This window comes from Martes martes (assembly GCF_963455335.1).
Source record: "Martes martes genome assembly, chromosome: 3".
Taxonomy (NCBI): Eukaryota; Metazoa; Chordata; class Mammalia; order Carnivora; family Mustelidae; genus Martes; species Martes martes.
Window position 1 is genome coordinate 69,627,116 of NC_137890.1, and position 21,874 is coordinate 69,648,989.

The window sequence follows — 21,874 nt, forward strand, 5'->3', positions numbered from 1 at the left end:
TTACTGGGATATTCTTTTTAAAGTTTATTTTTTTTTAATTAATATTAGGAATTTATTTGTATTAGGAGTTTGAGATGCTAGCCAGGAGGGAAGAAATGAATTTCAATGGTTGAAAAATTACTTCTCAGGGCTTTAATATAATGTGTGAAGAGTATAGAGAAAAGCTTGTAAATTAAAACATATGCACACCCTCCTTGGGGCCGCCCTACAACAACCTTGTTTTTACTTTGCCCGGTAGGAAGTTCGCTTAGGAAGGGCACTGCCAAAATAAAGCAAGGCTCAAGGGGAAAAGCAAAGAGAACAAAAGAGCAGTTGCAAGCTCTTCCCACTAGAGAGCTTCTGGAGAAGTTCACCCACCATGGGTTTGACAGGGAATTAGTTTGTGTGTGGTTGGTTGTGTGCAGGAGAGATTGGGGAGTCGGGGGAGGGGGGAAGCTTCGCTACATGAAGGAGTAGGAACCCCCACAACTGATGAGATAAAAGGGCCGAGCAACCTCAGAGGAAGGGTCCAGAGCTGATGCATGGCTGGCATCAGATCAAATTCTAACACAACTGCCCCTAAGGAGAAGAAAAAGCAATCCTCTCCCCTTCCTCGTCATTGTCAGACTTGTTGCTTCTGACCAGAGTTTCTCTGCTCTCTCTCTCAAGGAAATAGGTTGCACCCTTAGAACTTTCTCACTACTTACCAGTTCCCAAGGCAAACACAGTCCAGGGATGGGGAACAGAGCAGGAATGAAGGGGCTCCCCCCAATATCCCACAACTTCCACTGTCTGCACAGAGATGCAGAAAATTCTCTCCATGTAAAACTGAACTTCGAATTACCTGCCCAGGCTCGGGCTGCTGTCAGAAACCAGGGCAGAGCATGAGTCCTCGGGGACAAGGGATACAGAGCCCAGCTGGGAGTGGCGCCTGGCAGGTCAGGAGAAAGAACAAAGACCAGGGACCAACCACCCCCAGCAGGGGAGTAAAGAAGGATGGGGAGCTCATCTCCCTCCCTTTGTCCCCTTCCCCCAACCAGCACCCTATTTGAACCCCACTGTGGATCCCACTTCTAGAAGAGAAATTAGGAAAGGGAGGTTCTGGGAACAGAGGCTGAGGAAGAAGAGAGAAGAGGAGGGAGGAAACCCCAAACCCAACAAACAGGGCAGAGCTAGACCTCTTCCTCCTGTGCTCAGACAACTTTGCTAACAGTGTCCCAAAGTTGTCTTTTAAATGTAAGAAGGGACTTAAGTCTGACACTGCCCTTTAAACCAACTGAGGTCTGCAAAAGACCTAAGAATAATATAACCCAGCAAAAAAACATGTTAAGGAGAGTGTTGATTTATTTCCTTATAGGTAGAGGATTTCCTTTTGATATTTAGAAGCAAACAGCAACCCATTTCAACCAAAAGACCTTTCCTCAGATCCCAGTACTCTTAAATACTTCTTTTGACGTGAAGGGTCACAGAATATGCCACCCCAAAATGTGACTGTAGGAGTTCAGGGCCTGCTACCCCAAAGTATGTTCCGCTGGTGTAATGATTATTTTAAGCTTCAAGCACTCAAAAAATAGCAAACGCAGGGAAAGGCTTTCTCAGAACTCCCCTTACCTGTCTAAAGACAGATGCTCCAAAAGGAACTCCGTTCTCATCAGTTCCCTCCCGGGAGTTTCATCCCCCCAGGGAAGATGGAGTCTTGTCTCAGAAGAAGAGACCAGAGGTCACCACAGCAACCAGACACTTTGTCACAAGCTATTGTGGTTCTCATCTACTCTTCTAAGGGCCCATTCGTCTTTCCTAAAAATTGTTTATTCTTCCCTAAGAGACCTATATCCCACCCTCACTTCTAGTCTTTTCTATTGAGATGGTATTTAAGCCTGAATTCTAAGTCACCTCAAGGAGTTACACATTTTTCTCTGAGTATCTCCCATGTATATGGAAGCTATACATGTTAATAATTCTGTTTGTTTTTCTGTTGTTTCTGTCTTTAATTATAGGGGATCTCAGCTGAGAACTCAGAAGGGTAGAGGGAAACACCTAGCATGCTAAATTTAGCTAAATTTAGCTAAGTGCTAAATGCCATTGCTTGTCTATGAATACCAACCTTTGTCTTTGTCTTGATCTTTATTCTCACACTGTTTAGCAGGACCCAACCACCACCCTGCTCACTTAGCACCCGACTCTGTGCACTCTGTTATATTATTTGTGTATCCAGCATTTTCCCTCAACAGACCTCTTTGAAAGCAGGAGTCAACCTTACTCATCTCAGTGTGTACTCCCCTCAACCAAACACCCCTGGCGATTAACAGATGGCTTTGTACACTAAGCATCCAATAAGTGCCTACTAAAATATTCCATCAAACTCTAGAAAACAAATCCCTTTAAGATTGGAAAGTTAAATATTGAGGATTGCCCAAATTGTAAGTGTTCAATAAATATTGGTTGACCATTTTGAAGAACTTCCTTACCATTTCAATGACTAGTTCTAGAAATGAAATTTGGGGCAGTGAATCATTGGAGCAAGGGTTTTCATTGCCGAGGGGCTTCTGCAACAGGGTACAGCTCTGCCTCAGGAGAGCTCTGCCTGGCGTTCCTGCCTCAGGCTCAGCTGCTCCACTGAGATCTCAGGAAATTTGAAGTTTTGTGTTACTTCTTGTTTATGGAAGAACCCAGCTGCTTTAAAAAGCATTGAAAACCACCAAATTAAAAGGAAGTATTTTCACTATCTTTTCAGATCTTAAATATTCATATATTTTTAATTTGTTCCTCTTTGGGGGCTGATTTAAAGTGCAAGATGAATCTAGGAAGATTTTTGGAGAGAAGTGTGCCATGTTCCAAAATGCCCTTAACGTGCTCACTCAGGAACCACGTCTGGCCTGAAGAATGGACAATGAGCCATGACAACCTAATAAGGAAGCACTACTTACTAGTGATAGGGCTTGGTGACACTGCTGATTGGTTTTGTCAGCTGACTTACTTGAATGTAGTTGTCAACAATTCCCCAAGCAAAGTCACAGGGAAATGTCCCTTCTAGGGGTTGATTTTCAGGTAAAGGAGGGAAGCCATTTTTCTCTATCAGCTTTTGGTAGAACAAGGCTGACGATTTTGGCAACAGTTTCTTATCCTGGCTTAGAAAGTCGACATAGAAGAGCCCACGTCTGATGCTGTATCCTCTGTGCCACTCGAAACCATCCATAAGAGACCACGCCGTGTAGCCAATGACATCTACCCCATCCAGCTTGATGGCTGCAAAGAGAAGAGAGGACGAGAACAACATGACCAACCCTTACCTGGGTACTGGCCTCATGACTCAAGAATACTTAAGGGGTTTACTACTTAGGGAAATAAGTTACATATAATGCTTATTGTTTGGTAAACCAATGACCTTTCTTACTAATAGAAGGCTATCACACCTGGACAATTCTACAGATAAATGTCTTCACATATAAGATGATCTCCAATACGTTTTTACTTGGAATATTTTTATTTCCAGTAGGCGGTCTTTGGCCCTGAGATGTTTTGTTCCATTTTCTATCCTAGCATTGTGGCTGCTGCAATAAATGAATTAAAATCTTTAAAAGCATGAACTATGCAATATATTCTTCAGGAAGTGTTAGTATTCTTTTTTCTTTAAAAATTGTTCTATTCAGGGGGGCCTGGGTGGCTCAGTGAGTTAAAGCCTCTGCCTTCGGCTCAGGTCATGATCCCAGGGTCCTGGGATCGAGGCCCTCACTGGGCCCTCTGCTCAGCGGGGAGCCTGCTTCCCTTCCTCTCTCTCTCTGCCTACTTGTGATCTCTGCCTGTCAAATAAATAAATAAAATCTTTTTAAAAAATTGTTCTATTCAATGCGAATAATAAGAACCCCAAAACATGTATAGAGATCTAGATACCCTGAGATTTACTTAATCCTTAATATAATCTAAAAATTTAGAGAAGTAACTTTGAAAATCAAATTATTTCACACATTATAACCCAGTTTGTCATTTCCAAAATGAGTTTTAAAAAATGAATTTAAGTTCCTCAAAGCCCCAAATGAGAAAGGTGTTACATAATGCCTTCCTGCTGTTGCCAAAATGATTTTCTGCATTACTATTAAAACTATAAATTCACACAGTTTATTACAGATCATCTGAAAGATTGTTTTTCCTGTGGATTTTGGCAGGAAATTAGAATTTTATCCCCAATCCTACCTTTTAAGGTTTCCATTATGAATTTTTTGAGGTAATACATATATTTAGCATCATCTCTCTTGGTGGTCCCTGAGACAAACCAGCCATTTTCCACAATAAATATTTGAGGGTGGTTATATTCAAGGTCAATCCAAGAAAGGAGTTGCCTCAGGCTGGGAGATTCCAATTGGCGGAACTTCATGTGAGGGTCCAATAATTGAAAACTCAAGGTTGGTCCAAAAGAAAGAGCAAAAAAGTCAGCTGTTCCCTTGATGAACTTTTTCTCAGATTCAGTAAAATCAGGCAAAAGAGATGAAAGATTACTCTTCATGCTCTCAGGATAGTCACCATCAATGAATATGGGTTTGGCAAACCAGCCTAGGACAAAGTCAAGAGATTTTTGACATTCTTTGATGCTATGGTCGGTCATTCTTCGAGGATTGATCCAGTGGGAGCTTAGGGCAATGGATACCTGGCCTCCCTGAGTTGGACGGAAAGAAGTATTGTAGAGATGCCAGATTTTGGCATGAGCCTATAAAAGAGAAAAGCCATGGTGAATCTATCTCTGATTGGGAGAAGAAATACAATACATTTTTGAATCCGCAGCTCTGTTGGTATCTGTTTCTCATCAAGTCTAACCTAATGAATAACCCCACAATGTAAAAGTCACCTGGAAACAATAAATTATTGTTGCGGTGGGTCAGCCCACAGAGAGTTGCTACCATGACTGGAATTGTTTCTATTATTTTTCAGTAACCAGTGGAAAATATGAATTTCTTATCTTGAATGCAAAGTGATTATTCATTCTTCAAAAGGCTAACAAAATAAGAATTTGTTATATCCTACTATTTAATTGACTTTAGATTATGTAATTTTCCATTAATAAGCTTCATGAGAAGAACCAGTCCCGCATTATGATCACACCAGGAATTTCTAAATAGGATTACATATTTTTTTTTATCCTGAGAGACTGGGAGTTTTCAAGTTGACTCAAGTTGTTGGAGTCAATTTAATATTTTGTGTTCATGCCTCACAGCTAAAATTCTAACACATGTTCCCACAGTCTTTATTCTTCCCTAAGAAGAATCAGCACAATAAATTAAGGACCAACTCCAACATCTAACCTTGGCCCACTCTCTGGAACTCTGGGACAGTGCTGGTTTCCCATAGGACCTAGAGGGCAAGGTACAAGCCAAGAACAAGAATCACCCAAATGCAGCTTCAAGGAGATCAGATGTCCATTGTTAGTCAGTGTTCAGCTGGGAGTTTCCTACATCAGTGGAATGGGCTTGGCTTGCTTAAGATTAGCTTCATACTCCCATAATATCTTACTGACTTCTGATAGCTTATTTTCACTTGTTTTCCTTCTATTTATAAAGACTAATGAGGACTACAGGGTTTTTCCTTACTTGAATTAAGTTTCTCTTCACTTTTGCATTCCTTGATTTACTCCCCCTATTTTTCTACAAATGCAAATGCTGTTTATCAGCCTTTTACTCCCCTAATATATCCTCCCTGAAAAACCCCATTCCAGTTCTCTGTTTGACTCATATTCTCCAAAATGATTATGCCAATTTCATCCCACTCCCTGGGCCTGAAGAAGCTCGTTCGCTCAGAATGCCAAATATCCTCTTCATCTTTCCTAAATATTCTTCTCGTGGTTCATTTCGGTGCAGGTGTCCAAGAATGATCTCATCACTGTTCTTATGAGTTCAGCCAAATAGTTCAATGGAATAAAACAGTTTATGTCTACCTTTCATTTTTAGTTTCTTGGTAAATATCTACTATGTTTCATTCCACTGAATATATTTTTTCATGACCTGAGGCAGCTACCCATATGCTACAAAGGAAATGGAGAATAAAAACTGAATCAGAAGAATAGTGGCCTTTGCCCAAGGGGTTCAAGAAACTGAGGCTCAGTCGTGCTGGACTGCTGGCTTCGTGACATCTCCCTCCTTTATCTTCCTCACCTCAGCCACTTGACCTCTCTTTTCCCCATTGTCAGGAAATCTCATCATGTCATTTAACAGTTAAACAGAAAAGAAAGGGAGGAGCTCAGGCTAGTCGTCAGGATGGAAGACCAGGGCACTTTCCTAACTTGGTCCCGCTGAGGCCCACAGACACTCATGTCCTAAATCTAGCAGCCATAACTCTATAGAACAAATGCTGCGGTGGACAACATAAGGGTCCAGGCAAGAGTGAAAGCAACCCAAGAACTTCCTGATCTGGGTCAGTTTTGCAGGTGGCTGAAGGAAGAGTCATACAACAGAAAGGCCTACGCTAATGGGCCACTCCTCTAAATCTGGCTACTTTGACAATGAATGCCCTGGGCCACATGGAGGTTTACACAGGGTCTTTAATGTCAGATACAATCCCTGCTCCATTACTTTTTTTGTGTGCCTTTAACCATGTTACCTAATGTGGGCAGGTGAAACTAACTTCCTTGTGCCTCTCATAGGGTAGTTATGAGGATTAAATAATCTACATAGAACACCTAACGCAGAGTTCGCATATGGTAAAATCTCCATGAATGCTTACTCCTTCTCTACCTAAAGGATGAGCAGCCAAAAAAAGGAAAGTCCAGCCCATAAAGCACTGAGCACCACCTGCTAAGGAACTCAGTCAAAGAACAGCCAAGTGACGTAGTGATACCACCTGGGCTTTGGATGAAAAAAGACTTGGGTTTGGATCCCAACTCCCCCATCCATTACCAGGGTGAGCCTCAGTTACTCTGAACAGATAGGAATAGAGGGTGTTCTCCTGCAGGGACACGATGAGGATGAAAGGACAGGAGGCAAGTAAAACTGTCTAGTAAGTAGTTGATGATTTTAGAGAAGTATAAATTTGCAGCATTGGGAAGTTGATGATTAATTTTATGTGTCCACTTGCCTGGACTAAGGGACACCCTGCCCCCCAGATAGCTGGTAAAACATTTGTCAAGGGTTTAGCTAAGCTGTGCCATGGTATTGCTGCCTCAGCATCTGGTTTTTTTGGCCAAGTGGCCTTCAGGGACCTTAAGTGACACCAGGTTCTCCTGTAAGTGTGTGCCCCAGTCAGCAGCTTGCAGGGTCACAAGCAAATGTAAGTTCGTGACATGATCTCCCGATCCGCCCTTGTGATCACCAGGCTCCCCTTCCTCCCACCACCTGGATGGCTTAGGGGCCCTTTAGATACAACCCTACCCCCCACCCCCACCCCCGCCCAGGGCTTACCAAAATCCTTTTTTTTTTTGTTTGCATTGACCAGTCTAGCTCTAGCCTAGGAACCTTAATAAGGCATGACTTTAGGTCCTGACTCTCTCTTTGTCTGCACTCTCCCCACGGGGCCCCTTAAGGCTCTGTACTTCTTCTAGGACCTATGAGTCACAAACTCTCTATTTCAGTTCTCTTGTGGTCAGTTGTTGAACTGAGGCTCACCATACGGCCCTGTGCTCCACTTAACAAATGCTAAGTTAACAAACCATAACAACATTATTTCTGGATGTGTCTATGAGGGTATTTCTGGATGAGATTAGCATTTGAATTGGTAGGCTGAGCAAATAAGATCAGCCTTACCAATGTGGCCCGGCATTATCCAATGCACTAAGGAGCTGAAGAGAGCAAAAAGGGAAGAACAAATGAATGGTTTCTTTGGAGAAGGCAAACTAATAGAGAAAGCGTCTCGGATGTCACTTGTCTTAACCACTCACCCCACCCCCCAAACCCTACTCCATCTGTTATTTGACTGCTCTCCGCAGCAGCCCAACTTGGAGGTCATCATGCATGGCAACTTCTCCAGAAAGTCCCCCACCCCCACCAACCTGCCACACCCAGCTGCACATCCCTCCTCTGGGTGTCCTCCGAGTCTTAGGCATACCTCTCTTGCATCACCTATCACAGGTGATGATGCCTTCCTGCCCAGACTAAGCTCCCTGGGCGTTCCCTCATCCCCTCCCTGGCACGTGGAGGTCCCAGTGTCTGTTGAACTGAACTGAAGCTTGCTTCATTCACCTCCAATCCATGTTCAGATGGTAAGTTTGAGTAATCCACTACTGTAAGGCAAAGTGTAGGAAGGTCACCGCTTAAGGTGTGGCAACAGTGAGGGATGATTAAGAGGGACATGGCTGTGTTTGTTTTTGCATTGCTTTCTAATTATTCCATGAACGTTCATCTTACAAGTTTGTTATTTCAAGATTGAGATAAATAAAGCTATTTGACAAGGACTCAAGGAAGTAATTAAGGGTATGCATAAGAATGTTCACCTACACACTATTTCTAAGAGCCAAATATTGAAAACAATTGAAATGTCCAATATTCAAAAATATTCATACCATATATGCATGCTTTAACACATTATGGTATGACTAAAGATATACTACTATTCAGATATTATAAATAATACAGAAGAACGCCCATTAACATGTCAAAACTGTATCCAAAATACTAACTGAACAGAAAAGCAGGTTACAAAACAGTAAGGAGAGTTTAACAGTATTTTTTTTATCAAAGAAACACATACATAAAAACCTGGAATGATTTATAAATTGTCAAAAGAGGTTTTGTAGCAGGATTGCGGGTGGTATAATTCTCCTCAATTTGCTTATCTATATTTTTTCATTTCCTACCATATGCATGTATTGCTTTAGAAGTAAGGAAAAAACCTTAAAATTTAAGGAAGGAAAACAGCTCAGAGAAGCCGGATGGCCAGCCCTGCTGAAATGTCCATGATGGTTATTTAAAAGCCATGATCTAAATAACCCTTGCCTAATTGTTCTCTGTTCTGCCCTACAGTCTCTGCCTCAGCTCCTGAGTCCCAGACACAATGCACCCTCTGCGAACATCTGAAGTCACCTGGGCTTTTAAGCCTTCATAGGTGCAGCTCTCCCAAGTTTTCCAATCCCCGGTCCCTCCAGCTTCACCCCACTTCAAAACCCAGCTCAGCCACTACCCCTCCGGGAAGTTTTCCCTGACACCTTTCTTCTCTCTGCCCTTAGGCGTCCATTTCATGTGTCTTCACAGCTGACCTCTCTCAAAGACCTTCACCCTATTGTGTTGGATTCATTGAAGTATCCAGATTATAGGGGTTTCCAAGACATTGACTGGGTCTTTCAGCTCTCTCTTCTCAGATTATAGCAAAGTGTCCGGGGCAGAATATGTATAATGAACAGATATGGAGGAATGAAGTCTGGCAGTAAGAACCAGATCAAAGACTTTGGGACAGAAGCAAACATTTTTTCTGATCCAGAATGGGAAAACTTTCTCATAAGATAACCTAGATTGTATTTTATTTCTGAGACCTTGAAAGACAGAAAGCTTTCAGGCACACCCCATTAAGAAAATAAATTAGAAGGAATTTGGCATGGTAGGCCTCTGAGAATAATACTGCATTGTCTCAAAATGCACTAATGACCCAATGTGGGGCATAAGACACTGGTGTGTGATATCCTCTTCACTTCCTTCCCAGCCTCAGTGTTGATTTTGAAATCTACATTCTGAAAAATCTATATTCCCTGGAATATATATGCAGAAATCCTTGAAATAATTGGAGATCAAACACAACAATATTGTTTAAATACACCAAAAAAGAGACCAGGTGGCAATACTAATAGAAGACAAAATATACTTTTAAATCAAAAATTGTTGCAAGAAACAAAGAAGAACTTCACCTATGGATAAGGGGTCAATCCATCAAGAATATATAACAATTATAAACACATGCACATCAACAAGAGAACAAAGTTAATGAGGCAAAAATTGATACAACTGAAGGGAGAAATACATAACTTGATAATAATTATTGGAGACTTTAATACTCCACTTTCAATAATGGACAGAAAATCTAGACAGCAGGGTGCCTGGATGGCTCAGTCAGTTAAGTGTCTGCCTTCAGCTCAGGTCATGATCCCAGGGTCCTGGGATCCAGTTCTGCATCAGTCTCCTTGCTTAGCTGGGAGTCTGCTTCTTTCTCTGCCTCTGCCTGCTGCTCCCCCTGCTTTTGCTTTCTCTCTGTCAAATAAATAAATAAAATCTTAAAAAAAAAAAAAAAGAAAGAAAGATAGAAAGAAAGAAAATCTAGACAGCAGATCAACAAGAAAACAGAGGCCTTGGACATTATTATAAATCAATCAGAGCTAACAGACATATAGAACAACCTGCCCAACAAGATCAGATACACATTTTTCTCAAGTGCACATGAGACATTCCCCAGAATTGACCGTATGTGAGGACACAGAACAATTCTTAATAAGTTTTAAAAGACTGAGATCATACAAAATATCTTCTCTAACCACCATGAAGGGAAATAAGAAATCAATAGCATTCACAAATACGTGGAAATTAAAGGACACATTCTTAGAAATCAATGGGTCAAAGAAGAAATCACAAGGAATGTTAGAAAATACTTGGAGATGAATAAAAATCAAAACACAACATGCCAAGACTCATGGGATGCAGCAAAAGTGGTGCTCTGAAGAGATTTTACACCTGTAAGAAACCACATTAAAGAAAGAACTTAACCTTCAAATCAAGAACTTAACCTTCCACCTGAAGGAAACAGAAAAAGAAGAGAAAACTAAACCTACAGTTGGCAGAAAAAAGGAAATAATAAAGACTAGAGTGGATTTAAACAAGATAAAATATCCAGACAATCATCTGACAGATCTAAAGATTAGAGTGGATTTAAACAAGGTAAAATATCCAGACAATCATCTGACAAATTATCTAGACTAAGAAAAAGAGAGAAGACTCAAATATTAAAATCAGAAACAAAAGTGGGGACTTTACTACTGATCTTTTCTGTATATCTATCTCCATAAGAAAAGGATTATAAGGGAATACAATCAACAACTGTAGGCCAACAAATAAGATAACCAAGATGAAATGAACAAATTCCTAGAAATACACAAGTTACTAAAAATGGCTCAAGAAGAAATAGGAAAAGGAGAAAGATACCACTTTTTAATTTTTAGTTCTGCCTTTGGTTGTATGATTTCCTTATTGTTTAAGCTGAGACCTCTGGTGCGAGGTTGGATGGGAGAGATACCATGTTAATGGATTGGAAGATTCAGCACTGGAAGTTATCCAACCTCCCCAGTTGATCTCTAGATTCCATACTATCCCATACAAAACCTCAACACATTTTTTTTGTAGACATTGATGAGTTGTTTCTAAAATGTATATGATTATTCAAAGGACATGGATCAGTGCAAATAAATTGCAAAAGGAAGAACAAAGTGGAAGCGCTCACTCATTTATTTGTCCAACAAATGTTGTCCTGGGCACCATTCTAAGTTTCTAGAAATCAATAGGATTCAAAATAAGATTCTGATCTCATGGAGCTTACATTCTAGGGAGCAAGAGAGATCCTCAAAATACAGCTGAGGAAGATGCTAGGAGGTGGCAGGGATCAGAATGGAGAGGTACAATACAAAAGGTTTCTTTGGGCAACGATGTTTGAGGAAGGATCTATCAATAACAGCATAAATGAAGGATGTTAAATAAGACCTGGAGAGAAAAAGCACTCTGGGTAGAGGACTGGGCAAGTGTAAAGAAAGATCTGAGGGTCTGGTGAAAATGTGGCAGTTTGGAGGAAAGCCATATAGAAAGTAAATGGGGCACCTCCTAAAAAGATCAGACATAGATATTTAGCCCCCACTCCCACCTCTGAACCAAGAGGGGCCATTGCCAATGTCTCACAGGTGTAGGAGTTCAGAAGTCCAGCTGGAAGGCAACTGTGAGATATAACTTACAGTCCAGAGGTCGCGCAGGGGATCAAGCTGAAATGGCAGCGTCCCTTGCTTTTACCCCTTCCCTAGTTCTGCTCTCATGCCCTCACTGACTTCTCTTCAAGCACTTCTTCCCCCAAGGTCTGCTTCTTGGGGAGCTGAGACTGCATCAGGTTGGGACCAGGTTGGCCCAGCCTTGTGGGGCTCAATGAAGAGTTTGGATTTCAGTCCAAATAAGGTAAAATTCACTAGATGGTTAAGCATAATGTTTAAGAACATGGGCTAAGTCAGACTGTTCTAATTCTGTGCCCTTATTAGTTGTGTGACCTTGAACACCTTATCTAACTCTTGGTGCCTCTGTTTCCTCAACTGTAAAATAAGGACAAGAACAGCATCCTATGTTCTTATTCATACAGGAATTAAGTCAGTCAGTATATAAAAAACATTTATAATTGTGACTGGTCGGGTAAGTTTATTATTCAAGTGTGGTAGTAATGTGATTTATGATTATTAAAAGATCACTGGCTTCAACGTGGTACACAGTCTCCGGGAGGGCAAGATAGGAGGAAGGAAACCAGTTAGGTATCTGTTGCCATGGACCAGACAAGAGATGATGCTGTTTTGAACCAAAGGAGATAATGAAAAGTGGCCAGATTTAGGCCATCACTGAACTTGGTGATGAATCATACATGACTTGCAAGGCAGGGAAAGAATCAAGAACAACAGACAAAGCAACAAGTAAGGGATTGGGGAAGGAAAGTGATCAAGTTCTGTTTGGGTCATGGGTCTGATATCTCAGTGAAGATGCCTGCTCGTGGCTGGGTGGATAAGTCAAAAGTTGGAGAAGACATGGGTGGATGGTATTAACAATCATTCAAATAAATTTCAGAGGCAATACTGAAAAGGTCACTTTTGGCTATCATTCCTTAGATTTTTTTTAAAAAAAATGAAATGGAATAATTCTTAAAGTATTAATTTAATCCTACAAATAATCTTAATTAAATTGAGACCAATGGTTAAAGAACTGAAATGCAGCCCATAAGCAAAAAATAATTCAAACAGCTGGTTTGTGGCTACTCCCTACCCAAGAAGAGACCTTGAGGTGTTGTCTGGTTCTAAATTAAAAGTATATCCTTTTAAGAAAGGTCAAGGGATTAAACAAATTTTAAATCACCATTACATGTCCAAGGACTTTCTTCAAAGGCACTGCCACCCTTTGTTGTTACCCAAGTATGCCAACTACCCAATGTTATTATTTGTAGACCAAACCCTCTTCTATCAGCACAGCTCTGTAGATTATGAGCTGCAATTCCTTCAGAAAGGATATCAAGCAGCCTTCACAAAACCACCATCTAAAAGAGCACAAAAATAATTTCCAAAACAGAGCCATCTATAATTTTATACACAAAGATACTGTAACCAATAGTCTCTGTGTGCACTTCCCCAAACGTTGCCCAGGACCTGCCTCAGTCATCTGGGCCCCAACCTATGCTCGAGGCCTCACATCCACCTTCCCTGACACACAGTCAGACAGATGTATGGAAACAGGCCTTCACTTTGGACTTCTTAGCAAATTAAATATGTAGAATTTTGATTCTGAGCACCAAGCCGGATTGCCTCTCACTAGAGTTAGAACTAGTACAGTTTCATACCCTTATGTGTTTCATATCTCATCACTTCCCAGCCCAACCCTTCTGCCACAGACAAGTCAGTCGCTTTCTTGATACCCCTCACACAGGGCTGTAGCTTGGATGACAACCCATCAATCCTGAAATGACTAGTCTACGTTTCCTTTATTATCTAGAGCCTTCCCTGCCTTCTGTTTTAGATTTGTTTCTTCTAAGAAGTGTCCATAATTAACCCTGCTTACTCTTGGTGCTATTTTCCCCGGTTATACACTGTAAATGTCTACTCCTTCCAAATTCGGCTCCATTCTCATCTCCTCTATGAAGACTTGTTTGGCTTCCTGCATGCATTTAGACATTCCTTTCCCACCACATCCTGAACACATGTACTTGGAGTAGATTCCATGCCTCTTCATAGCTCTTCATAAATTAGTGGCTCTTCACCAAAACCGTACACTCTTCATCAACAAGAGTTGTATCGAAACAACCTGAACACCTCACAATATGAGATTATTTATTTATTCTTTTAGTCAAATATTTTTTGAGTAGCTACTATGTGCCAGACATAGTTCTTAGATTAGGTGAAACAATCTAAAGGGACCAAAGAAAGGATCAGTTGAAATAATCTGGGACTAAGGGATTAAATGGAACATTACTTGTTAGCTACAAAGGACCGTCAATTATTTTAATAAACTATAGTTAGCTAAAGATAACGTGTGTGCAATATTACCTAATTTATGGATTTTATGTGCATATATACAATAAATAGACTTAAGACAGGAATCATTTTCAACTTTCAGTTGAATGACTCAAGGCAGACCAATGAGAGATCCTCACTGACATTTTTCAGCTATAATAGAGGCAAGGGTCTCTCCTCCCTCTGGAGTAAATCTGGACTTGTTGGCATGGGAAGAGACCCTCTGTGGCGGGGTGTACAGAAGCCAACCAGACCCAAGCATGTGAGCATGAAAGAGAGAAAGGAAGGGAGAAAAACAGAAAGAGAGAGAGAGAGAGATTGCCACCCGCCCCCCCAACCATGGTAATAATTACTTCCAATTCTAATCCCTAAAGTGTCTGGAGCTGTTCTCCAATTCTGTGAGTTATCCCCCCGTCCTTTGAATAAAGTCCCTTTTTCTTCCTTAACCTAGTTATAGTTGGGGTTGCTCGTTAGCCAATATAGAATTCCTAAATACACATATAACCATATTTGAGATTCTATAAGACCTCACTGAAGTAAAGGTACGCTTTTACAGGGACAAACATAGGCAAGACACCCAGACAAGACGAAGGCCAGGGTACCTTTTTTTAAATCATGGCGTGATTCTGGAGTTTTGTATAATCATTTTGTCTGGATTTTTCCAAAGTAGGTTACATAAAAGGCCTTATTCATTTGTTTTTAAGCATAAACTTCCTTCAAATGAAGTAAAAAAATTTCATAACTCAGTTGGAGTAAATACATCAATAAATCAGAGATTAAGTTTCTTGCCTCATTTATCTGTACAAAACTAATCAACATCAGTTAATTCATTCTGTTTAACGCTAAATCATGCTGCTTTAAAAATCCTTCCAAGTCACGGATGCTAGGTTGTTAACAAAATATCCAGTTTGTGACCAGAATCCACCTAGTCCGTTAATCACCATGTTCTGGGAGACACAGAGGAGTTCCAATCCCTGGATTTTCTATGTTTTTCTAACAGCAACAACATGAGAATGAGTAAGGAACAAGTAAGGAGACAGCAGGCTAGATGAGAAAAAGAGACAAGAAGATAAAGAATTCAGATAAGGGATGCTTACCACAGGGTCAGCAAAAGCATCCTGTGGTTCACCCATCAGCTGGAATCTTTTCAGTAAACATCGATTACTAAAATCACCAATGTACTTCTATAATACCCTCATGAAACAGCTGCTCTCTGATTTCAACAAAATTGAGAAAAGTATTTTTCTCATAATAGTCAGCTTTACTTTTCTAAATGTATTACCTCTGCCTGGTCACCTAATTCTCCTGCTTGGAATTATCAACAGCAGATGCTAACTGACTGACTCTTTCTGAGACTTGGAGATCATTTATCAGTTCACAGGCTCATTTACGGCTGTTTGCCTTCAAAATAACTCAATTCCCCTTGCAGTAGAGAACCCTTGCCATCTGAAGAGAAAGTGACATGTAAGCATGTGAGGGTTTCTGCATCATCAGACAGGGTAAGAGTATGGAAATATAAACTATGTCCCTTGGAGGGCAGTCTGGGTGGCTCTGTTGGTTAAGCGGCTGACTCTTGATTTCAGGTCAGGTCATGATCCAGGGTTGTGAGATTGAGAGCCGCAACAAGCTCTGAGCCCGACGTGGAACCTGCTTGGGATTCTCTCTCTCCACAATGTTTCTACTACCGGAGTAGCTGGTAGTAGAAAGTAACTACCCGCCCTTCTTCTCCCTCTTTCCCATTTGCCTTATGTGGTAGCAGTTTCTGCACGGTCTTAAGCTACAATTCTTCATGGCAGATTCCAGTCATGACATCAAGTTATGAGCAGCCACAGCAATTTTGTAAATCCAGGTAGACTAGAACTAATTAGAAATTATCAGAGTGTGCTGTGTGGAGTAAGGGTAAGTAAGCCCCATTTCATGAAACTTTCATTTTGGTTGTAAATGCGTCAACTTTCTTACTGTGGGGCAAGTTCCAGCTATTGGAAAGTCACTGGTCTTAGTTAAGACTAAGTTAATACTTCCTTCCACAAGTATTTCTGGAGCATCTGCCTGCCTGGCACAGTTTTAGCACTTAGGGAGCCAACAGGGAACAAATCGGGACAAAAAGCATTGCCTTCGTGGAGCTTCTATTTTAGCAGAAGAGACAATAATCAGCGAACATAATAAACATCACTATAAAGAAAGTTAGAAGGTGATAAGTGGTCAGAAAATGCAGAACGAAGGAAGGACAGCCTGGGTGCCAAGGAGAGGAGATGCATTTTCCTGGTGGTGCTCACAAGAATCTGTCCTTTGTTTTCCCATTACACATGCTGCAGTGTTAGTCTTCATTTTACAGCTCTATAAGGAAAAATCCAGATGAGTTCTTACCGGGCAAGAATCACGTCCATTAACATCTACCCTCACAGAACTTAAAATACCCTAATCCACAGTAAATAACAAATCAAGCAAAGGCATACACCCCTGGACACCCCCAGAAAATCAGAATCAGAGAACGGGATTAACCCAAGTAGACCAGCTCAGGAAGACACCCAATCTTTCTGCCCCATTTCTGTTTTTAGGAATTTTTTTTTTCTTTTACCGTTTCCCTTTGTGATCCTAAATAATCCTCAAAGATTATTCTTCATCTGCCCTCCCCACCCCCCAGAGACAAAAGGCTCTCCTTGGGCTTTGGGCGGGTTCATTTACAAATGTTCTTCAAGGGATGTTAATTAAGAGGTAGAAGCCCCTTGGCCCTACAGTGTTGAGCCACTACTAAATCTGTCCCTTCTGTCTGGGGATGGCCTAAGAAACCCAAGATGGCAGATTATGCCATATTTTATGCCAGAGGGATTCTGTTTGCTTGCTTGTTTTGTTTTGTCTTTTAGTTGCTCCTATAGGGTCTTCCATTTTGAGGCTAAAAACCAAAACCCCCAAATTCTTCACACATTTCATTTGCAGTCCCTATAACTTTAGAGCTCCTCTCTCCACTAGGCCCCCAGGAAGTAAGTCTCCCTACTTCCTCAAAGGCCAGGTCTCTGGGAGAAGCAGTTTGGAATGGGGTGATCAGGCTGTGCTTCATTCCAGAAAGTGGCTCTGAGCATAGGCTCCAAACAGATGGGAAGCTGATTCTGTGGAATTGGGGTCAGGTGGGGTGGGAAGAACATTCCAGGAAGAGAGGAGAGTCAGAAGAAAAGTTCCCAAGGCACAACAGCAAGACCTTCTGTGGGACCAGAGGACAGTGAGTGAGGGGCAGGGGTCAGCGTTGAGGCCAAATATGTCAGGCACGTGCAAGGATGTTTCCAGAATAAGGAACTGAGGCAGTAATACCCTTTTGATCTAACCTCCCCAGTACCATAACAAAAGGAAAAATTTAAAGGGGATGAAACATGAAAGGAAAGGAAATGTTTTTTAATCAAATTGTAAATGACATGGTTTTTCCACCCCCTCTCCCTTGTTTCTCACAGATTAGCGGTAAACACAAGGAAGCAGCCACACGCAGTTTCTGTTATAACTCCTCCTGAGAGAGTGTTTGCTTCCTTCCATTTTTTCGGAAATTAGAAACGCAAAGGAAATAAATAGGAGCCCTGAATCGGCGGAACACGCTTTTTCACAACTATTATTTGTCGTATCATGCGATCATTATTTCATTGAGCAAATATTTACGCCACGGGCAAGTTACGCAGCGCATGCAGCGTGGGATCAAAGCCCAGGTAGCAGAACGACTGTGACACGAGACTGAAAATGAAAGGGCCGTGAGAAGGATTTGTTTAATAAACACAATGGGGCTCCAGAGAAAAGAAAGACACCTTCTTGGGGAGAGGTCTTCACCTAGGAGGTAATTTCCAAACCATATACTGAAAGAGGTGCGGGTCCTGGGGAGATAGGAAGAGGCCTTTGAGACAGATCACGGCGAGTGGAAAGCCTGTGAGGCTCCCGCAGCTCACATTTTTCAAAGACAGCACCTCCCGCTGATCCCCCACAATCGCGACCTTGACTCACCGCCCCGCCCCCCACTGGTCTGTGTTCCCTCCTCTTGACCCTGGGGGTTGTGATGATCTGACAGAAGTAAAGTTGCGGGACACCACTTCCTTCTAGTTGGTACTCTTGGGGTGCTTGCTGGGGGAGAGAAAGGAGGTAGCGTCCACGTAAGACGTCTGACTGACTTGCGACCCCCGCGTTGCTGGGGCTCACGGACTGTGCAACTGCCAGTCATGCCAGAGCCCAGCCCCGCGGAAGCTTCAGTGACGGCAGCGAGAACTTCCGGGACCCTGGCCTGCCCTGAGGCGGCCGAGAAGTCTTGGGGTGTCACCTAGCAGGAACAAGTGGAGCAGATAAAAACGGTTTAGTGGTTTATTTAAAATATGAGTAATGGTGAGTCTCTAGTTGTTAATGAAGGTAGAAGCCATTGGGGACCATTTAGGGCTCACATTGACCTCCACTTCACAGTACCAGTATGTGGACGAGGGAACTGACTCTTGTAGACATTCACTAGCCCAGCCCCAGATGAAACTGTGCCAGGGCGCGCACCGGCGACCTTCAGGAAAGCGGATCCCAGTCCCGGGCCCTGGCAGCCATAGGAAAGCCAGCTAGACTCTCTGAGCCCCTCTACCAATTTGCTTGCCCCCCCTCCCAAATACACAAACGCACTTCAGAATCTATAAGCATTAGTCAGTGGTACAGTTTTTAAAAAATTATTTTTTTATTTTTTTTTTTTTAAGATTTTATTCATTTACTTGACAGAGAGAGATCACAAGTAGGCAGAGAGTCAGGCAGAGAGAGGGGGAAGCAGGCTCTCCGCTCAGCAGGGATGCTGAGGCAGATGCGGGGCTGGATCCCAGAACCCTGAGATCATGACCTGAGCCGAAGGCAGCGGCTTAATCCACTGAGCCACCCAGGCGCCCCTAAAAAAATTATTTTAATCACATACATTCATTCATGTAGTTTAAAATCAAATAGTACCAAAGGCCTGCCATGAAAAAAACAGTGTTTTCTCTACCCCGCTGTCAAACTCCCTCTCCTGCTCCCTGTAGATAATCGCATTTAACTTTTAGCTGGGTTTTTCTAGTAATTACCATCATAGTCCTAAGTAATGTGCATGATTCCAAAGGCATCATGATAATGAAGGGATAGCTTTTTCATACTGTCCCATTTTTGTCCCTTATCCTCCTATATGTCTGTTCTTATTTAAATCATCAATCAGTATTTACATCAAGGTTCTTATACTAATATCTTTCGTTGCAAAGCCAAATAGGACATTAATAACATTCCCTCCCCACCCTCACCTTTTTCAGACAGCTTTTCGTTTTCCCATGAACAAATAACCACCTCATTATTAAACTTGCAAAATACTCCATGCGTTTTAATGTTTTCATGACTCTCCATCGTATTCATTGCCATACTACCTGTTCTATTTACTTCTTCACCTGCTCTGCTGGACCTTTCCACCTTCTTGGTTCCATCTGGCTAGATGCTGTCTAGACCTGCTCTCCTCCTAGGATTTTTCTCTATTTTTCATGGATTGAAGCCATACTCTTCTGGATCCAATTTATTCCTATTATTTGCTCTGTAACTTTGCTGGTGCATACCTTCCACTGGCGTCTTAGGACAGATTATATTGAAGGTAAGCTTTCTAAATCCCTACATAACTGTGTATTCATTGTTCTAGGAACTCAGTAGGATCTTTAGAGATGAATGTTCATGATCAGTTCTCATCTGGGGTACATTCTTATATTATTTCTTGAAAAATTTCCTGTCCTCCACTTCCATATTTTCTTTTTGGAACTCCTCTTCATCTGATGTTAGACTTTTGTACTTGACCTTTTCAATCTTTTACTCTTGTCTTTAATATTTCCATTTCTTCGTCATTTTGCACTACTTTGGGGTCATTTCTTTGATTTTATCCTTCAAATTTTTTACTAAACAAGAATCACATTGTTGATGTCCAAGAATTTTTTAATATTGTGTTCTTTTTTGACTTTGTGTGTATTTAATTTCCTGCACAATCTGTTTTTCCTGGTTTGATTTTCTGTTTATTTATTTTGTTCTCTCTGTTCCGTGTTGAACACTTTCTTCAAATATTCTTTTGATGCCTGGCTGTCCATTCATATTTAAGAAAAAAGTACTTAAAAACTGGTTTAAAAAAATTGTTCATAGGGGCTCACCTTATAAAGAGCAAGTCACACCCTCCATGGGTTGGCCGGGAAGCTAGTCGTTTTGTTCGGGGACCCACCCAAAAAGTCAGTGGGTTAGATCTGTGCTTTGGGAGCCATTCAGAGACTTCCAAAGACAGAAGAAAAAAAAAATCTTCCCTTTTGCCACCAGGGAGACAGATGTTACCTGCTTGCAGAGTGACGAGGCTGCTGAGAAGTGACAGGAAGTTTGTAAATAGAATTCCACTTGAGCTGCTATGTTCATCCCTGTGTCTCACCCCCTGCCCTTTGCTCTGTGTAGCTCCCCAAACTTCCACCTCCCTCTCTTTCAAATTTTCCCAAAAGTAAACCTTCGGTCTCCAGCCTGGGAGTGGGGGCAGCGTGTGAACATTCTCTATGATTAAGTAATGATTCGACAAAAACCTATTTATGTCATTGAATAAAAGCTGTTTAAATGAATACTAATTATGTATTTCATACTGCAGGATGTGACCCCTGAAACTACCCAATCCATACGTTTGGGAGCTTTATGTTCAAAAAATCCACCTGCCTAGAGCACCTGGATGACTCAGTCCATTAAGCGTCCGCCTTCAGCTCAGGTCATGATCCCGGGATCAGACCCCACATGGGCTCCCTGCTCAGCAGGATGCCTGCTTCTCCCTCTCCCTCTGCCCTCCCCCCCCCCACCACTTGTGCTCCTGCTCTCTCGTGCTCTCTTTTTCATGCTTGCACACACACACTCTCTCTCTCTCAAATAAATAAATGAAATCTTAAAAAAAAAAAAAACAACAAAAAACTTTTCCTCTAGCCTCTGTAATCACTCCATGTGGGGAAATCCCACTGTTTGTGAGCAGTACTGCAGTGGGGGGCGAAATCTGGAGAAAGCCTCAGTGCTGGTGGAGGACCCCGGGCATGAAACGATGGACCAGGCAAGCTGGAGGCTTTGGAGTCAGGCCTCTTGCAGATGAGCCAGATGCTGTAGGTCAGAGGTTGTGGACTTAAATGTCATAGAGATTTGTTTGGTCTTTGTCGTACTTAAGCAAAATTTTTGAGATAGCTTTAAAAATCAGGAAATTTCACACAAAATTCTGAATTTCTAGCTTCTTTTGAAATCACAGAGAATCTGACAAGACCATACCTCATCCCTCCTGACGGGGATTTGGCTGCAGCAAATGCTCACCAAAAGCCCCAGGCTCTCCTACAACTGGCCCACTCGAAGCAATTAAAACAACCTTTTCACCCCTGTTGGACACTTTGCAGCTCCCCAGAAGATCATGAATTTACCCAGATACCAACTCATGTATCAATCTGAGATGCCTCAGCAGAACTGAATCTATAAGGGGACACCTGGGGGACTCAGTCAGTTAACCATCTGTCTTTGGCTCAGATCATGATCCTAGGGTCCTGGGATGGAGCCCCACATCACTGGGTTCCTTGCTCAGCAGGGAGCCTGCTTCTCCCTCTGTCCCTCCCCCCTGCTTTTTCTCTCTCTCTCTCTTTCTTTCTGTCAAATAAATAAAATCTTAAAAAAAGAGAACTGTATCCATACGAAATTGGTAATCCAAGATTACAA

General features: G+C 41.8%; 1 protein-coding gene across 1 annotated transcript in view; it reads right to left on the reverse strand.

The window, feature by feature from the left end:
* KL (klotho) overlaps nt 1–21,874 on the reverse strand; it is a gene marked incomplete at both ends in the record, with an annotated part of 40,493 nt that overhangs the window by 3,900 nt on the left and 14,719 nt on the right. Inside the window, 2 exons of the mRNA XM_080799365.1 lie at nt 2,957–3,225; nt 4,171–4,681. Coding sequence (XP_080655491.1) covers nt 2,957–3,225; nt 4,171–4,681 — 780 coding nt within the window. The remainder of the gene's footprint in view (nt 1–2,956; nt 3,226–4,170; nt 4,682–21,874) is intronic.